Consider the following 14535-nt stretch of genomic DNA (forward strand, 5'->3'; position numbering starts at 1 on the left):
TGCCCGATAACAACCTTATCGGGCTGCCCGATAACAACCTTATCGGGCTGCCCGATAACAACCTTATCGGGCTGCCCGATAACAACCTTATCGGGCTGCCCGATAACAACCTTATCGGGCTGCCCGATAACAACCTTATCGGGCTGCCCGATAACAACCTTATCGGGCTGCCCGATAACAACCTTATCGGGCTGCCCGATAACAACCTTATCGGGCTGCCCGATAACAACCTTATCGGGCTGCCCGATAACAACCTTATCGGGCTGCCCGATAACAACCTTATCGGGCTGCCCGATAACAACCTTATCGGGCTGCCCGATAACAACCTTATCGGGCTGCCCGATAACAACCTTATCGGGCTGCCCGATAACAACCTTATCGGGCTGCCCGATAACAACCTTATCGGGCTGCCCGATAACAACCTTATCGGGCTGCCCGATAACAACCTTATCGGGCTGCCCGATAACAACCTTATCGGGCTGCCCGATAACAACCTTATCGGGCTGCCCGATAACAACCTTATCGGGCTGCCCGATAACAACCTTATCGGGCTGCCCGATAACAACCTTATCGGGCTGCCCGATAACAACCTTATCGGGCTGCCCGATAACAACCTTATCGGGCTGCCCGATAACAACCTTATCGGGCTGCCCGATAACAACCTTATCGGGCTGCCCGATAACAACCTTATCGGGCTGCCCGATAACAACCTTATCGGGCTGCCCGATAACAACCTTATCGGGCTGCCCGATAACAACCTTATCGGGCTGCCCGATAACAACCTTATCGGGCTGCCCGATAACAACCTTATCGGGCTGCCCGATAACAACCTTATCGGGCTGCCCGATAACAACCTTATCGGGCTGCCCGATAACAACCTTATCGGGCTGCCCGATAACAACCTTATCGGGCTGCCCGATAACAACCTTATCGGGCTGCCCGATAACAACCTTATCGGGCTGCCCGATAACAACCTTATCGGGCTGCCCGATAACAACCTTATCGGGCTGCCCGATAACAACCTTATCGGGCTGCCCGATAACAACCTTATCGGGCTGCCCGATAACAACCTTATCGGGCTGCCCGATAACAACCTTATCGGGCTGCCCGATAACAACCTTATCGGGCTGCCCGATAACAACCTTATCGGGCTGCCCGATAACAACCTTATCGGGCTGCCCGATAACAACCTTATCGGGCTGCCCGATAAAAACCTTATCGGGCTGCCCGATAAAAACCTTATCGGGCTGCCCGATAACAACCTTATCGGGCAGCCCGATAACAACCTCTTAGTGTGGATATAGACTTTTTTCCGGATTGATTGTGAAGCTTCCACAAGTTTTGCATTAATTGAGGCTTGTTCTTCAAATGCCAACCATGCTTGAGAATAATCGAACCGTAAGCTTTGTTATTGTGCGCTTTATACGATGTACCAGAGATTTGCACCTTACGATCAAGTTTTTCTCCACTTACCAACTAAAGGATAGTTTGGTTCCAGATTTTTGTTTTAGTGTGCATCGATAACTACAAGCAAACTGTAGCACAATAAGTTGATTGTTCCAGCCGCACCAAGACCAACTTTGGAGGAAGTTGAGCTACTTGAGCGAAGAAAGTTGACCGAGAGACACATTACACCGACGATCGAGAGGAAAGCATCAACATTCCGGTGCCTAAGCGCTCTGTGCGCTAAAGTGTAATGGGAAAGTGGGAGTTATGGTTGCAATAATCGGAGCAAAGACACCATATGACGCTACCCGGCGAAGGCAGTCGTGCGGCAATGCAGGCAACAGGATCACCGGGCGGGCGAACAATAGCCAACTACTTGATGCCATGATGCATCATAACAATGTATATTTATTGCTTGAGAATTAGTTTTGCTCCAAGCTTTCAAGGCCACGGGTGCCGGCATTCTGCACTGAGTGAGTGTTGTTTATATTTCGCTAGAATGCGCTACTCGGCTCCTTCCTTCCTTCCTTCCTTCCACTGTGCTATCCGTTTCCGTTTTCCGGGACGGTTCGATCACCGTCTACGGTCGTCCTAATATCTGTTGGGGATTTGGATTCTTCTTCAGTTTTCGAAGCAGCCGGTTTGCTGGTAGCCAGTTCTATTGCTTCTGTTTGCCCGCTCCGGGGTTTTGGGTGCTGAATAATGCACCATGGCCCAGCCGTGGTGTGGAGTAATTTATTGCTTTCGTACACGTTTTCATTGCTGCCTTTGCGCTAGTTTGGTGATTTTGTCTGCCCGGAGAGTAGTGGCAGCTGGCTGGCCAAACCCCGTCAGGTCGTTATGTGTGGTGTTTGTGTGTTACCTAATGCCAAAAAACGAAATGCAAAAAAAAAAAACCGGAGGACGTGTCTTTTGTGTGCGGTGCACTGTTTTGCTCAGCCAAACCAGCTGCAACACGGAAAACACCTTGACGGTTTTCGTCATCAGCAAACGTTAAAGAAATAAACCTATATTTATGTGTGCAGGATGGGAAAAACAATCTAACGTCCGCTCGGAAACCTGGCAAAAGATTGTGCGATTGTGCTGTGTCGAGTGTGCGGTGGGTTTGAACCATTCTACAAACAGACAGTATGCTTTATGAATAAGAAACAAATAAATATGCAAGACAATAGCGTGTATGATTAGTTTGTTCATTATTTTACGTCTTCCGGGACATATTTACGTGGTGCTGCAGGTGAAAGGAGTAGTTTAGTTTGCTTATTGCTCTTTTCAAACGCGTTACAATGGGTGTACTATTTATGAGTGATAATATACACTCTGACTTCTTGCTGTAGTCCTGCCAAGGTTTTTTTTTACTTAACATTCTACTCTTTACAGTGCTATTTTAAAAGACATTAGTTGTTTCCTTGGAACGCTTTACAACTTCCAACAGGCATAATGTCGACCGGACAGCACTGGCTGCTGATAGTTGATCTTTACTAATAAGACATCAACTCTGCTGTTGGATTTTCGTCCCAATAAGGCAGGATTTTTTTTTATGTAGAGCATTTGTGAATTTCTACAATATCTTGCTAACGAGCGAGAGTTATGAACGATAACTATCTTTCGACGGGATTAAATAACTATTGAGCACTGTTATTCTCAATTGGTCCCCTTTTAATCCTATATTAAACTGTGGGGTTTTTATCAATTCGACCCATATGGTGGTAAAATTCATAGAGGAAGCCATGCAATCGGTTCCTCAGCGTAACGTCGTCATATTTTAGCAGCTCGGAAATTATGTATATGGGATAGATGTCTATACCTTTAACACTAATACAGGCACTTCTCAGACTGCACGCTACCTAAGTGGTTGAATAGACTCAGTTAAGATTGACCCAAAGCTAACGAAGCTTACAACGCAATGGTTGCGCTTCATTGTGCTGTTATCTGGTATCTCTTTCTTGATAAACTTTTCCTTAAACAGCATCGGTGGCGCACACTGCACTTTTCGCGTTCCCTGCTGTAATAATCCATTCTTAGACACATGCCAAGAAAAAACTTTTTCCACCAACACTGGAGAGCGGAAAGGCTTTGTCCTGTTGTGCACGCGGTTGCACCAAAAGCCAAGCCAGGCACGCTCCTCGATACGATATATTGCATTACAGCCAAAGTTTTATTAACGCTAAAAAGTGGTTTTGTTCTCCCAGCTCAACAATTTCGCTCGCTCGCTTTCCTGCACCGCGTCTAACCGTACCCGACGCTGATGGACATCTTGGAACACGAAGGATCAAAAGTGCAGAGGAATTTGCTGTGCCCATTACTTGGTTTCTGCTTGTTGCTTGTTTGGTGTCCCATTGACTTTAGCTCTTTAGCTGTGCATCGACGTCGTAAGTAGCTGTAAGTTCCGAAAAGAACGTCATATTGCTTCGAAACACCAGTGTGAGGGAGCGAGAGACACCATTAAATAGTCAGCGTAATTTTACTGACAGGCAGAAAATCGGACTTAAAATTGATGACAAAGTCGTGGAATCGAGGGCAGTGCAGAAATGGCAGCTCAAGTTAAGTACCACCATCGGACGATCTTGGCCGTCTCGATGCGAGCATTTAGTACAGATTGGGAGTACTGTAGCGTTTGATCAATTCAGACTGATGTTTGGAGCACTTATAATAGGTACCCAGTGCGAAGAATCTCGGAACAAATAGGGTAGCTTTGTAAATTGAAAATGGTTTTGGTTTGTTTTAATTAAATCAACTGCGGGGTGAAATTTGAACTACGAAATTGCTTTCACTTTGATCGATGGAAAGATAAATGGAATACGAAACCAACTTCCAATCATTTATTGCGCTACCCCATGCAACGGCAAATGTCATCTGCAAGCGTTCTGCCACCGAAACCCCCGAAGCCAACCGTAAGTTTGTTTTCATTAATTTCCCGCTCCCGATTAATTAAACATTATTGGAGAAAGTTTCCATTTGCCCGTTTCGGGGCGGGAAAGTTCTCGGACCAGATATCCGGATGTGTTCCTATCATTTCGGTGACCCAACGCAACAAGATGGGTTTCGATAGTGAAAGTTCAAATCGAAGCTGACGCGTGGAGGGAGAAAGTTAGTGTAGCGCCATCTGGTGACGGGTTTGTGCGTTTCATTTGCCGAACGTCGCTAAAGTGGCATGTTTTCGTTCCAATATCCGTTCGCATCACGTAGCTTCCGGACGTTTGGAAGCATATTGCCCGGGACGTAACCCGTAACCAGTAATGCTGGTTGGAATTTAATCAGAAGGGCAATATTCACCGAGCAACCCGGTACGTAATTCTTCATCTCTTGAGTTAGTGGAGGTACGTTGCGTGGTGGCTTTCGTAAGGAGCAGGGCCTCATGAACTCCGTGTAGAAGCGTAAAGCATAAATTTTGATGGTTATAAAGCGGGAGTTCTTAGCTAGCTTGAAGTCTTTTATCGCCAGTCCTCTTGTGCTGGGGGTGTGTATTGCTGTGGGCCGCAGCATGAAGCGTGTTCAATACTTTCCAGGCGCGATAAGAAGCGAAACTGCGGGAGAAAACATTTCATCGGAACAAGTGTGCGCTGTGCCGTCGGCACGATTTTGCACCACCGGGATGCTTTATCGAGCCGCCATTATGTATTTTCATACTTTCCTGCACAGAAATCATTTTCAATGGGTTGTGCGGTGTAACATGAAAGAGAAATTCGCTTGTTGTAGATCTCCCTGGGCTGGCAACGATGATTACCTGGCTCGCGTTCGCTATCTGCAACGTAGGACCACCACCATGGTCGGATGTCGTCCACAGACTCGCGCTTCGAATGGCCACCAAACAACGCCACTGCCTTGCTGGTCGACAGATTTAAATGTCAACGGAAATGGAAAGAGGATGAATCAAAGCGGCACCATGGTCGACAAGTAGTCGTTGTTGTTCGGTTAAAAGGAAGCTTGTAATCTTTTCAAAACCCTCCCGGCAGGTAAATGGAGCGGGGAAGATATTGTCGCTGTACTATTAATTAAATTGGAATGATAAAATGCCAACTTTGCCATCGCTCAGTGCGCTTCTTAGTAAGTGGTGCAGTGGTTCAAACGCAAAACCGGACAGCTGGTTGTATGATTATAATTGAAGCATTTTTTGTATGATTGTATGTACATTTCCATGATTTAATACAACTTTTTATATTTTTCTACGCTAAATTCACACAAAAATCAACTTGCAAGGCCCAATCCAGAGAATCCAATTACCTAAAGTTTTAAAATAACCAGTTATCATGAAGTTCCTTATGCTTTTTGCTAAGTTTTATTAAATATTTCAATGCACAACTATTTTTCTATTAAAAAAATTAGTAACAAGAAACCTCTTGGTACTTTGTGTCGATGTACAACCCTGCAATATTCTTACGACGATGTTCCTACAATATCTTCCATAGTTTCAATATTGTTTCTTCAGATTGATGATTGATGTGTTTGAATTGATTTTTTTATGTTTACAACGTTTTTTGATCAAAACAAATTTGTAAGTTTAATAAGTCTGTTGCCTGGTATAAAACAAAACCAAGCGATGATTTATATACCATGACACCAAGAGTCGTTCACATCAAAATAGGTACCTATAAGCAATATTTGAAGTAATTTGATGTAGTTTGAAGTAATGAAGTAAGGTATTAACTGTCTAAAGTATGACCTTCTGCTCTCATTTGTTCCTATACGAAGTATGGCAACAAATCTAGAATCAACATTTGTTTTATTTGAAGCCGTTTGACAAGAAACTATCTCATTTATCTTGTATTAATATAAAAAATTGAATTAAAATAGAAAAGGAATGCAGAAATTGTTTGCAGTTACATTTTCAAATGTCCGGATACACGTTTGCGTCACTGTAGTTTTGTAGCACCGACCGAGCATCTTCGTCGGTGACGATTAACAGCGCACGGAAGTATGGTCCGGCAATGACATAGAAATCATTTCCGCCCGCATCGAGCAACGGTAGAATGGTGGAAGTGTTGAATTTTACCGATGATGGAGTGTTGATAATGAGTGGTATTAAGAGGAACAACGCGAACAACGAGTGCACGGGAGTCGGAGATTCTTTGCCGTGGTAACGGTTGCACACTGCGGAAGGGGAACTGTTTTTGTCTGCCTGTTTCAAAGAAGATTATGCAAAGCCTTGTTTTGAGACCGATATGATTCGACAATCCCTTGTTTAAATGCTGTTGCTTTATAGCGTCTTCAGATGGAAGGGTTGCCAGCTGATGGCGTTGTGTTGATAACGATTGCATTCGTTTCGATGACGAAAGAGAAACTTTTTCACGTTATCCAAATCTTGGAATAAAAGGCGCAAGGAAGTTTTCAAAAATACGAAGAATAAAAGAACTTTTGAATTATATTCATATGTATCAAAATTACTATGAATATGTATCAAATATCAAAACTATATGAAATATATTTAAATTTATATAACTAAAATACTTTATAATAAATTCCTTAGGATATGCTCAGTTTGTTTTTTCTCTGTCTTACTTAAAAAGGGGTTTCTTAATTTTTTTACTGTTCTCTGAGTCCTTTACAACTTCCATCTATTTTTCTGTCTCATTCCGATCAAATTATTACTTTAGTAGCTTCCTTAATAGCACTTCCGTCAAAAAAATGCATTAAATTTTCCTGTTTATCATGCACCATTTAAACCCAAAACCCCATAGCACAAACGATTAGCAATGAGCAAACGAGGAATGCTAATGAAGTATCGTTAGGAAAATCGCTTTTCCCTCCGAGTTACCTGCAATGCCGGCATACGTTCCGGCACACTTTGCGTGCTCACCGTACTTTCGATGCATCTGATTGCACTCAGGCGGGTGCTCGCACGAAGGTACCGATCCATTCGCTGCGAACCCTCAGATCCATCAAGCGATAACGGCACCGGAATTTCTTGTCCCCAAAAGCGATCTTTAACGAGCCTCTAGGGAGGCGATATCGGTGACAGGTCGTAAATTGAGCTTGTCATAATTCACGCGACCACGTAACTTCCCAACTCTGCGTCAGGCTGCACCGTCTTGATCGGATGCCAGAGACCGCCACCACCACGCAAACCATCATTAATTGATAGTGAGTCGTCAACCGAGCGTCAGCCGCTTCGTCGTCGTCCGGACGTCGACGTGAACCGGTCGACTTCAACTTCAACGGCAAACAGAAAGAATTCATCAGCATCGAGTTCGATTTGGGACGGTTTGCCTTACACTTTGCTCCCCCGTTTTTTTTTGTCGTGCTGACACTATAAAATAGCGCTCGCCGGGCTGAAGCGAAGACATTTTGTAATCGTTAGAAGTGCCGATAAGAGCTCGTCCGGATTCGCTCGGTGTGGCGGTGAAAAAAGTAAGAACGGTCGCATCTTTTTTTTTTGTGTGTACATTTTTATTGGAGAGAGATAGCAGAATGTGTTACTTCTAGAACGGAGTTTCCAATGAACGTGGAGTTGGTTGTCGTTATTGGAATTGACGCTCAGACGACGAACGTGTGTGTGTGTGTGTTTCTATTGTTGCAAATCATACGAAATAGCGTTGCGAATTTGTGTTTTGTGCTTGCGCGAGGTACTCGAGGTACGGAAGATAAGGTTTCGTTGGCCACCAGTCAGTCAGTTCTATTGATGCGAGGCAACGGCGAACATAACCCAAATACAACACGCTTCAGATAATGCAATCAGTTGATGAATGTTTAGCACTGTGCGCATGTTATTATGATTTGATGCGATTTGTTAACGCTTTGTAACGGCTGTGCGTTGTATTGTTGGATTTGGTGGTGCTCTAAACACTGCACTGCAACAATCAGTGAACAGCTCAGTGCGGGGGTTTATCAATAATCAAATTATGTATCAATTGAATTTTAATGCGATCGAACATCATTATTCCACAAGAGTGTAATAATTATACCCACAACAATTCCCACAACGATTTAACTGGAGCTCAGTTGTAAGTGGACACGGTCAATAATTTAATAACACACCTTCAGCATCACACTCCACAACAATTACTATACGCAAGATCACAAAAAAATTCAATCATTTTAATGCTTCTCGCTCAACACGAGTATGCTTGGTCATATAATTTTGCTGTTATAATTGATGCAAGCCGTTTGTGTGCTCCCTGGTGAAGTATTCATAAAATCCATCCCACTGTACCGTGGGTGTTAGTTGAAATTCAAATGCTAAACGTAGGGGACAATTAAAAACAAAAGCGAGAGAGAGAGAGAGAGAGACCACGAAAACAATCATGAGTGTAAAGGGTGAGGTTTATGTTTAATTTGGCCGTACCGTGGTGCAACAGGTCGATGAAAGTTGTCCATACGCTCGAGAGTTAATGTGTGTGTGTGTGTGTGTACATTTCAAAGGACCTCATTTTGCTCCCGGCGGAAAAATCATGTGGAATGGCATTACGGTTCGCTACAATTTGTGCACAATTTGAATGTTCGCCTGTCGGTGCGTTGCGGTTGATGTTTGTGTGTGTGGCGTCGCTGTGGTGTGCATGCTGATGAGTGAAGCGAGCAATGCAAAGCGATGTACGCACATCGCAAAGATGCTATCGTTCGCTTGTCAGTAAAGAGCGAACGAGAGCCACCAGGCGTCCGCTTTTATTTCGTGTTTTTTTTTTCCCTTTCACTTGATTTTTTGCCACCATCGTCCGCATCCTTTCATGGCTTATCGTGCCATTTTTATTTCCGTTTGTGGCATGCTGCTGAATGGTACCATAAAACCCGCCCGCGGGTCTGGGGTAGTTGGGTGGGTGGAAAATGGACGCCACATTCATCGCCATTCCGCAGACTACCATTTTGTGTGCTGTTTGAGCAAACAAACAAATGTCTAATTATTTCCTCCACAAGCTACTGTCCACTCACCCTCAAAGAGAAGATACCGAGCGGGGTGGGAAAATCGAGCTGGAAAAGCAGGCAACAAATTCGTATGTTTGTGTCATTAACAATTATCTTCCCGTGTTTGGGGGATTTTTTTTTTTGCTTCTTCCCGGGGTTTACTTCAACCCCGAGTGCGCGGGACCGGTCGCACATCATGCCGCCTTGCCGTGACCCTTGTTCGTGTGTATACAACCGTTATCGTGGCCGGGTATCTTCGTCCATCATCATTCCACCACGTTACGCTCGCCCAGTAAGGGCCTTTTGTTGTTGCGCTACCGTTCATATTAATTAAATAAGACGGAAGCCAAAACGGCACCGGTGGCCTTGCGAAGGAAAAAGAACGCAACAGGATGGGCCAACCGTTTTGCCGACTTGCACACCAACACTAGCAGCGCTGTGTGCGTGAAAAGGGGCTCGTCTTCTTCGGTGGTTCGGTGAGATGGGTGTAGGAAAAGTGACTAAAAAAGAGCAACTTGTACTTCCTTCGGTGCGGCCCGTTTGGAGTTTTTTTTTCCAGACGAAGTAAATAGACTCTCTGGTTTTCTTGTGTTAGCTGTGTTCGTGTGTGCGAGTGGTTACTTTCTTCTCGAACTGCTCGTAAGGTGCAGGTAATTTATCTTTTATTTTATTGTTTCAGGCACGTTTGCACCATGTTGGTCGAATGTTCTTGGGACTTTTTATTTACTTAAGCGATTTGCACTAATTTCGATGGTTTGGTACTACAGCTAAAAGCTAACAGCTAAAAGTATTATCACTTTTAAATTTACTTTGTATTGTTGAGATTGCTAACAACGAGCTTAGACGAATTTCACAAATGGAACAAAAGATTCCATCTAAAGTAAAGGTGAGCGGTTACGTTAGGGTGAAATCGTCTGTATTGGTACACATCGTAGCAGGCCGGTTCGCGTGAGGCTGTGTTTGCGTGTTGGAGAGATCGTACCATCAGAGAGCGAAAGAAAGCACACACAGAAGAAAAAAGAACCCTCCCCACCTCCCCCTCCCCGCAAAACCGTCAAGCGTGGCAAACACTGCCACTTGAACAGGGCGCCCGTTTGAGAGCGAAAAGTCGTGGCGCTCGACGAGACGACCGAGAGATAAATACTTTAAATTGAATCAATTTCGGGCGCGTACACCGCGCACAACATTTGCGAGTGAGCGTGTCACTGGGTGCAGAGCCAACCGTTGGGCAGTCGCAACCGTTCGTGTGCAGTTCAGTAGGCCACGCGTCCGGCCCGGTGGTGTTGGTGTTGTACATTGCGTCGAGCACAGTTGGCCGTGCGATGTAGAGCCGCGTTTGTGTCGTTGCAGGAGCGTTTTCGCGTGCTGGAATTTGAAGGAAGAAAAAAGCACCGAGGGAGTTCGGAATCGTGTGGCGAAGATTTAATAGCGCGCATTTCGGTGTCCTGAGGTAGTGTAAGCTTTTCCCCACGGAATTTTGCAAAAGTCAAGCGATTGTGTAAAGTCTCACACGGTGTTTCGCGTATCGATTTGACAGGTGTCTGTGGCGAGCAGTTGTGGTAGTGGTGGTGGGAGGGACTTTGTAACTTATGGTAGTATTTGCCCTGTTGCTATTACAGCATTCGAAGCGTGGCCAGAGTCTTACGAAACGGAGAGAAACTACGTAAAAATTTTGCACTTACACGGTTCGCTGTGAGCGTGACGTGTGGCGTGTATGTGAGAAAGAGTGAAACGTCAGGAAAATACTGGTTTCCGCGTTGGTGTGAGTGGGAACGCATCTTGAAGGGAGAGTGAGAGCGAAAGGGCGCGCACCGAGAGCGAAACCGGGCAGGTGTGTCTGTGTAGTTGGGCCGTTAGTGTTTAGTTGCAAGAAAACGAGCGCGAAAAGTGCCTTCACTCAGAAAGCAACAAGTTTTTGCCGAGTTCGGAAGGTCTTATGTTTTGATTTTTCCCTAGCGCTAGACAGCTGACAGCGGGTGTGAACCGTTTTGTTTCTCCTATCGTATTCTTTTCGTTGGTGCTTGAATTCGGTCCGGTTTCATGTGTCCCTTGTGGAGGGGGTGGGAGTGACGGGTGGTGGTGATTGTGCATGTGTATAACCGGGCCGGAGGTAACTTGATGCATTGCTGCTGCGTGTTTGTAATGTTGAGTTGTATTGAAATAGTTTCGAATAGCTGAAAGGTCATCACCAATGTCTTCCGGCATTACAATGTGTTGTCTATAAAATATTTGAAATAACTTTAAGCTAACTTAAAGCTCAAGAGGCTGTATGTAGACATTGAGCAGGAATTCAAGAAGATCACTGTTCTTCAAGACCCAAAAAAATGGGAATTGTAAACGACATCTTCCGTCATGTTTTTGTTTCGCAACTCCTCAGGAAACTGTGGATTTGAACGGTGAACGGAAGGCGTAAAGCAGAACAAACATGTCCAGACCTTCGTCGTTAGTTGGTTCGGATGAGGAGGAGCAAACCAATTACCACGCACCGGATGAGACCGGTCTAACGAAATCACAAAAGGTGGCTCTGGTCGCGGCCTGGAGTATCGTCAAGAAGGATCTGGTAACGCATGGACGTAATATATTCGTGATGTAAGTTTCGTTGGCGGTTGAACGTTCGGTAACACTTTACTAAAAAAACTACCTTTTTTGAATTTTGGCAGGTTCTTTGAAGAGTATCCACAGTATCTGGACTATTTCGACTTTGCCACCGGTAGTGTGGGTGAGCTCGGGGAGAACAGATCCCTCCATGCGCATGCACTGAACGTGATGAACTTTATCGGTACACTCATCGACTACGGACTTAATGATCCTGCCCTGCTCAAGTGTAGCCTGGCGAAGCTGGTGCGGAATCATCGGAAGCGTAACGTTACCAAGGAAGATGTCGGTGTAAGTTTGCCACACTAGAACTGAGGCATGTTTTAAAGAAAGTAGGCTTATTTAAATTAAACACAAACGTTAAAGAGATGGGACTAGGTGGTTGTCTAATGTTTGAATTTTATGAATCAAATGGAAATTTTGGAGCACTACTTAAACATCCTCAATCTGTTCGTATGCTTAAATTTATAAATTATTTCCTTTTTTTCCCCATTTCCGCAGGCTGTCGGAGGAGTTATAATGCGTTACTGCTTGAAGGCACTCGAGCAACATCGAACGAAAACGCTAGAGGAAGCGTTTGGAGCATTCCTGGGGACTGTTGCGGCCGCGTTCGAGTGAGCAACGGACCCGTGTGTTCAGAGTCATCACCTTTGTGTTACCATTGACATCACAATCACAGTCACCATCATCAGCAACATCAACAATACCTACACAGCGAATCGAGAGGCTCTAACGAGATCAACGAGGCTAACAAAACCGTTGGCGGACAATTATCTTGATCATCAAGGGGTCGCGATGTCAAAACTTGAACATCACGTCCTTCAGCTCTGCAGCTCGCTGATGGGTGCGCAGTGATGAAGCACACCGGTCAGCGTCCTATTGCTCTCTAGCAAAACATTCCTACGTGAGACGTGAGGCTTTTTATGATCAGCGTAGAATAAAATTTGAGTATAGTAACTGTGTCCGTGTCGATGTGATCGTTTTTTTCTGCTTGAGAGGTATTTAGATGGGTGTTTCAATCCCGAGCATACGGGTGCACGCGTGTACAGGTGTTCATGGCTACGACGCAGTGGTTTATCTGCAATGATAAATGTCGGTTTATGGAGTTGATTAAGTGCACTTCTTGTGCGAGCTCTAGTCCAGTACCATCCAATACCTTTAATTTATCGCCTTTTGTCGGAGGGTAAAGAATGGCAAAGAATGGCTCGTTTGCCACCGATCGAACGGGCCAAGTTTAAGTCTAATTGAGTTCAATTAAAAGCAATAAAGAAAAGTTTGTCTAACGGATCGGGCCGAGACCGTGCACGGGTCGGCGAACGGGTCTTTCCACCATCGTTCGCGAACCAGGGTGATGATTAATCTTACCTTCCAAACCCATCACAACCCTGCTCGGTCCCATCGCCGACGGTGGCTTCATTCCATACGTCTATTATCGGCAAAGTTCGGTACGCTATTGTGAATACCGCGTGCGTGTGCTGTGTTGCATCCGGAAATGCACTAGCCATCGGTGCCATTGCTCACCGGTCGAACAGGTCATAAATCGTTCTACGCCATCGTTGGCACGGAACGGCGGATATCCGGGATATTCTCTCGCCTGGTACGCCCAACCCTCGCTCGTATCCCCGGATGGTGGAAACTAAATGAACGGTTTTCGCGGATAATTTACTCCGCTTCGGTTACCGGTTTCTCTCAGCGCATCCGGAAGGATGGGTAAAATATTTTAAGCAATGCTTTCTATCGTACCGTGTTTGCGTGTTGTTTCTTTCTCCCGTTCATGGTTCATCACGTACAGCAACCGTCCCGCGTTCGATTGTTCCGTCCGTTCGTACGTTGACGGGTGTGTTCGAATTCGGTTGAACGTTGGATTGGATTTGGGGGAGTTATCAAAGTTTTCCCGTGGGCACTCGAACCTCGACACTCGGCACCCGTTAATCAGTGGGTTTCAAGAAGCTTCACAGCGAAACAGAGCGAACCGAAGACACGGCCAGGAGTATAATTCTTTTCGTAAGTTTCGCTAAAGTATAGCACCAACTGTTGGTACGGTCTGTTGTTATCTTTCGCATTAGCTTAATTTAACATGGGTCGATCCCGAGGGAGGGGGGAGGGGAGACCGGTGTGAATGGGAAGGCAAAGAAACGCGTGCAAAGTTTCGCAAAGTGCACCCACAGTCAGTTGATGCTCAATTTTCCTCCCGCACATGGAGACGCCTGGTGTTTTGTTGCTTTGTCCATGGAGACGCCTGGTGGCTTGTTGTTTATGGTGCAATTGTAAGTCATGACATAAATAGTGCGCATGAAGTGGCCAATGATAAGAAGTTGCAGTAAATCATGGCATAACTTTCTTGAATGCCTTTTTTCGATGCAAACAACCCACAGTGCAGTTATTTGCAGAGGAATAATAGTGCCTGCGCTCGTGAACCAAACAAACATTCGGTGCTTATTGTAAGCCCAAGTCACCGGAACGGGTGGGATGAGCAATTTTCAGAAGGATTTACAACTCATCATCATCATCATCATGACCGTGATCGTTATACAGTTGCACAAAGTGACCCCGAATCAAGTACCGTGTATTGAAAAAAGTCCCTGATTCCTGAGCGTATTGCGCAGAACAAATAGAAGAATCGCATGGATGGCTATAGTGGAACCCGGCATATACGTGGAA

The 14535-nt window shown here is 45.2% G+C and overlaps 1 protein-coding gene across 1 annotated transcript; it reads left to right on the forward strand.

Annotated features, from left to right (window-relative positions):
- Positions 1–11704: 11704 nt before the first annotated feature.
- Positions 11705–12492, forward strand: LOC128707484 (myoglobin-like). Its single transcript, XM_053802438.1, has 3 exons — positions 11705–11868; positions 11940–12165; positions 12376–12492. The coding sequence occupies exons 1-3, from the start codon at positions 11705–11707 to the stop codon at positions 12490–12492; spliced, it is 507 nt and encodes a 168-aa protein (XP_053658413.1).
- The last annotated feature ends 2043 nt before the right edge of the window (positions 12493–14535 follow it).

Source organism: Anopheles marshallii, chromosome 2 (genome assembly GCF_943734725.1).
Source record: "Anopheles marshallii chromosome 2, idAnoMarsDA_429_01, whole genome shotgun sequence".
Lineage (NCBI taxonomy): Eukaryota > Metazoa > Arthropoda > Insecta > Diptera > Culicidae > Anopheles > Anopheles marshallii.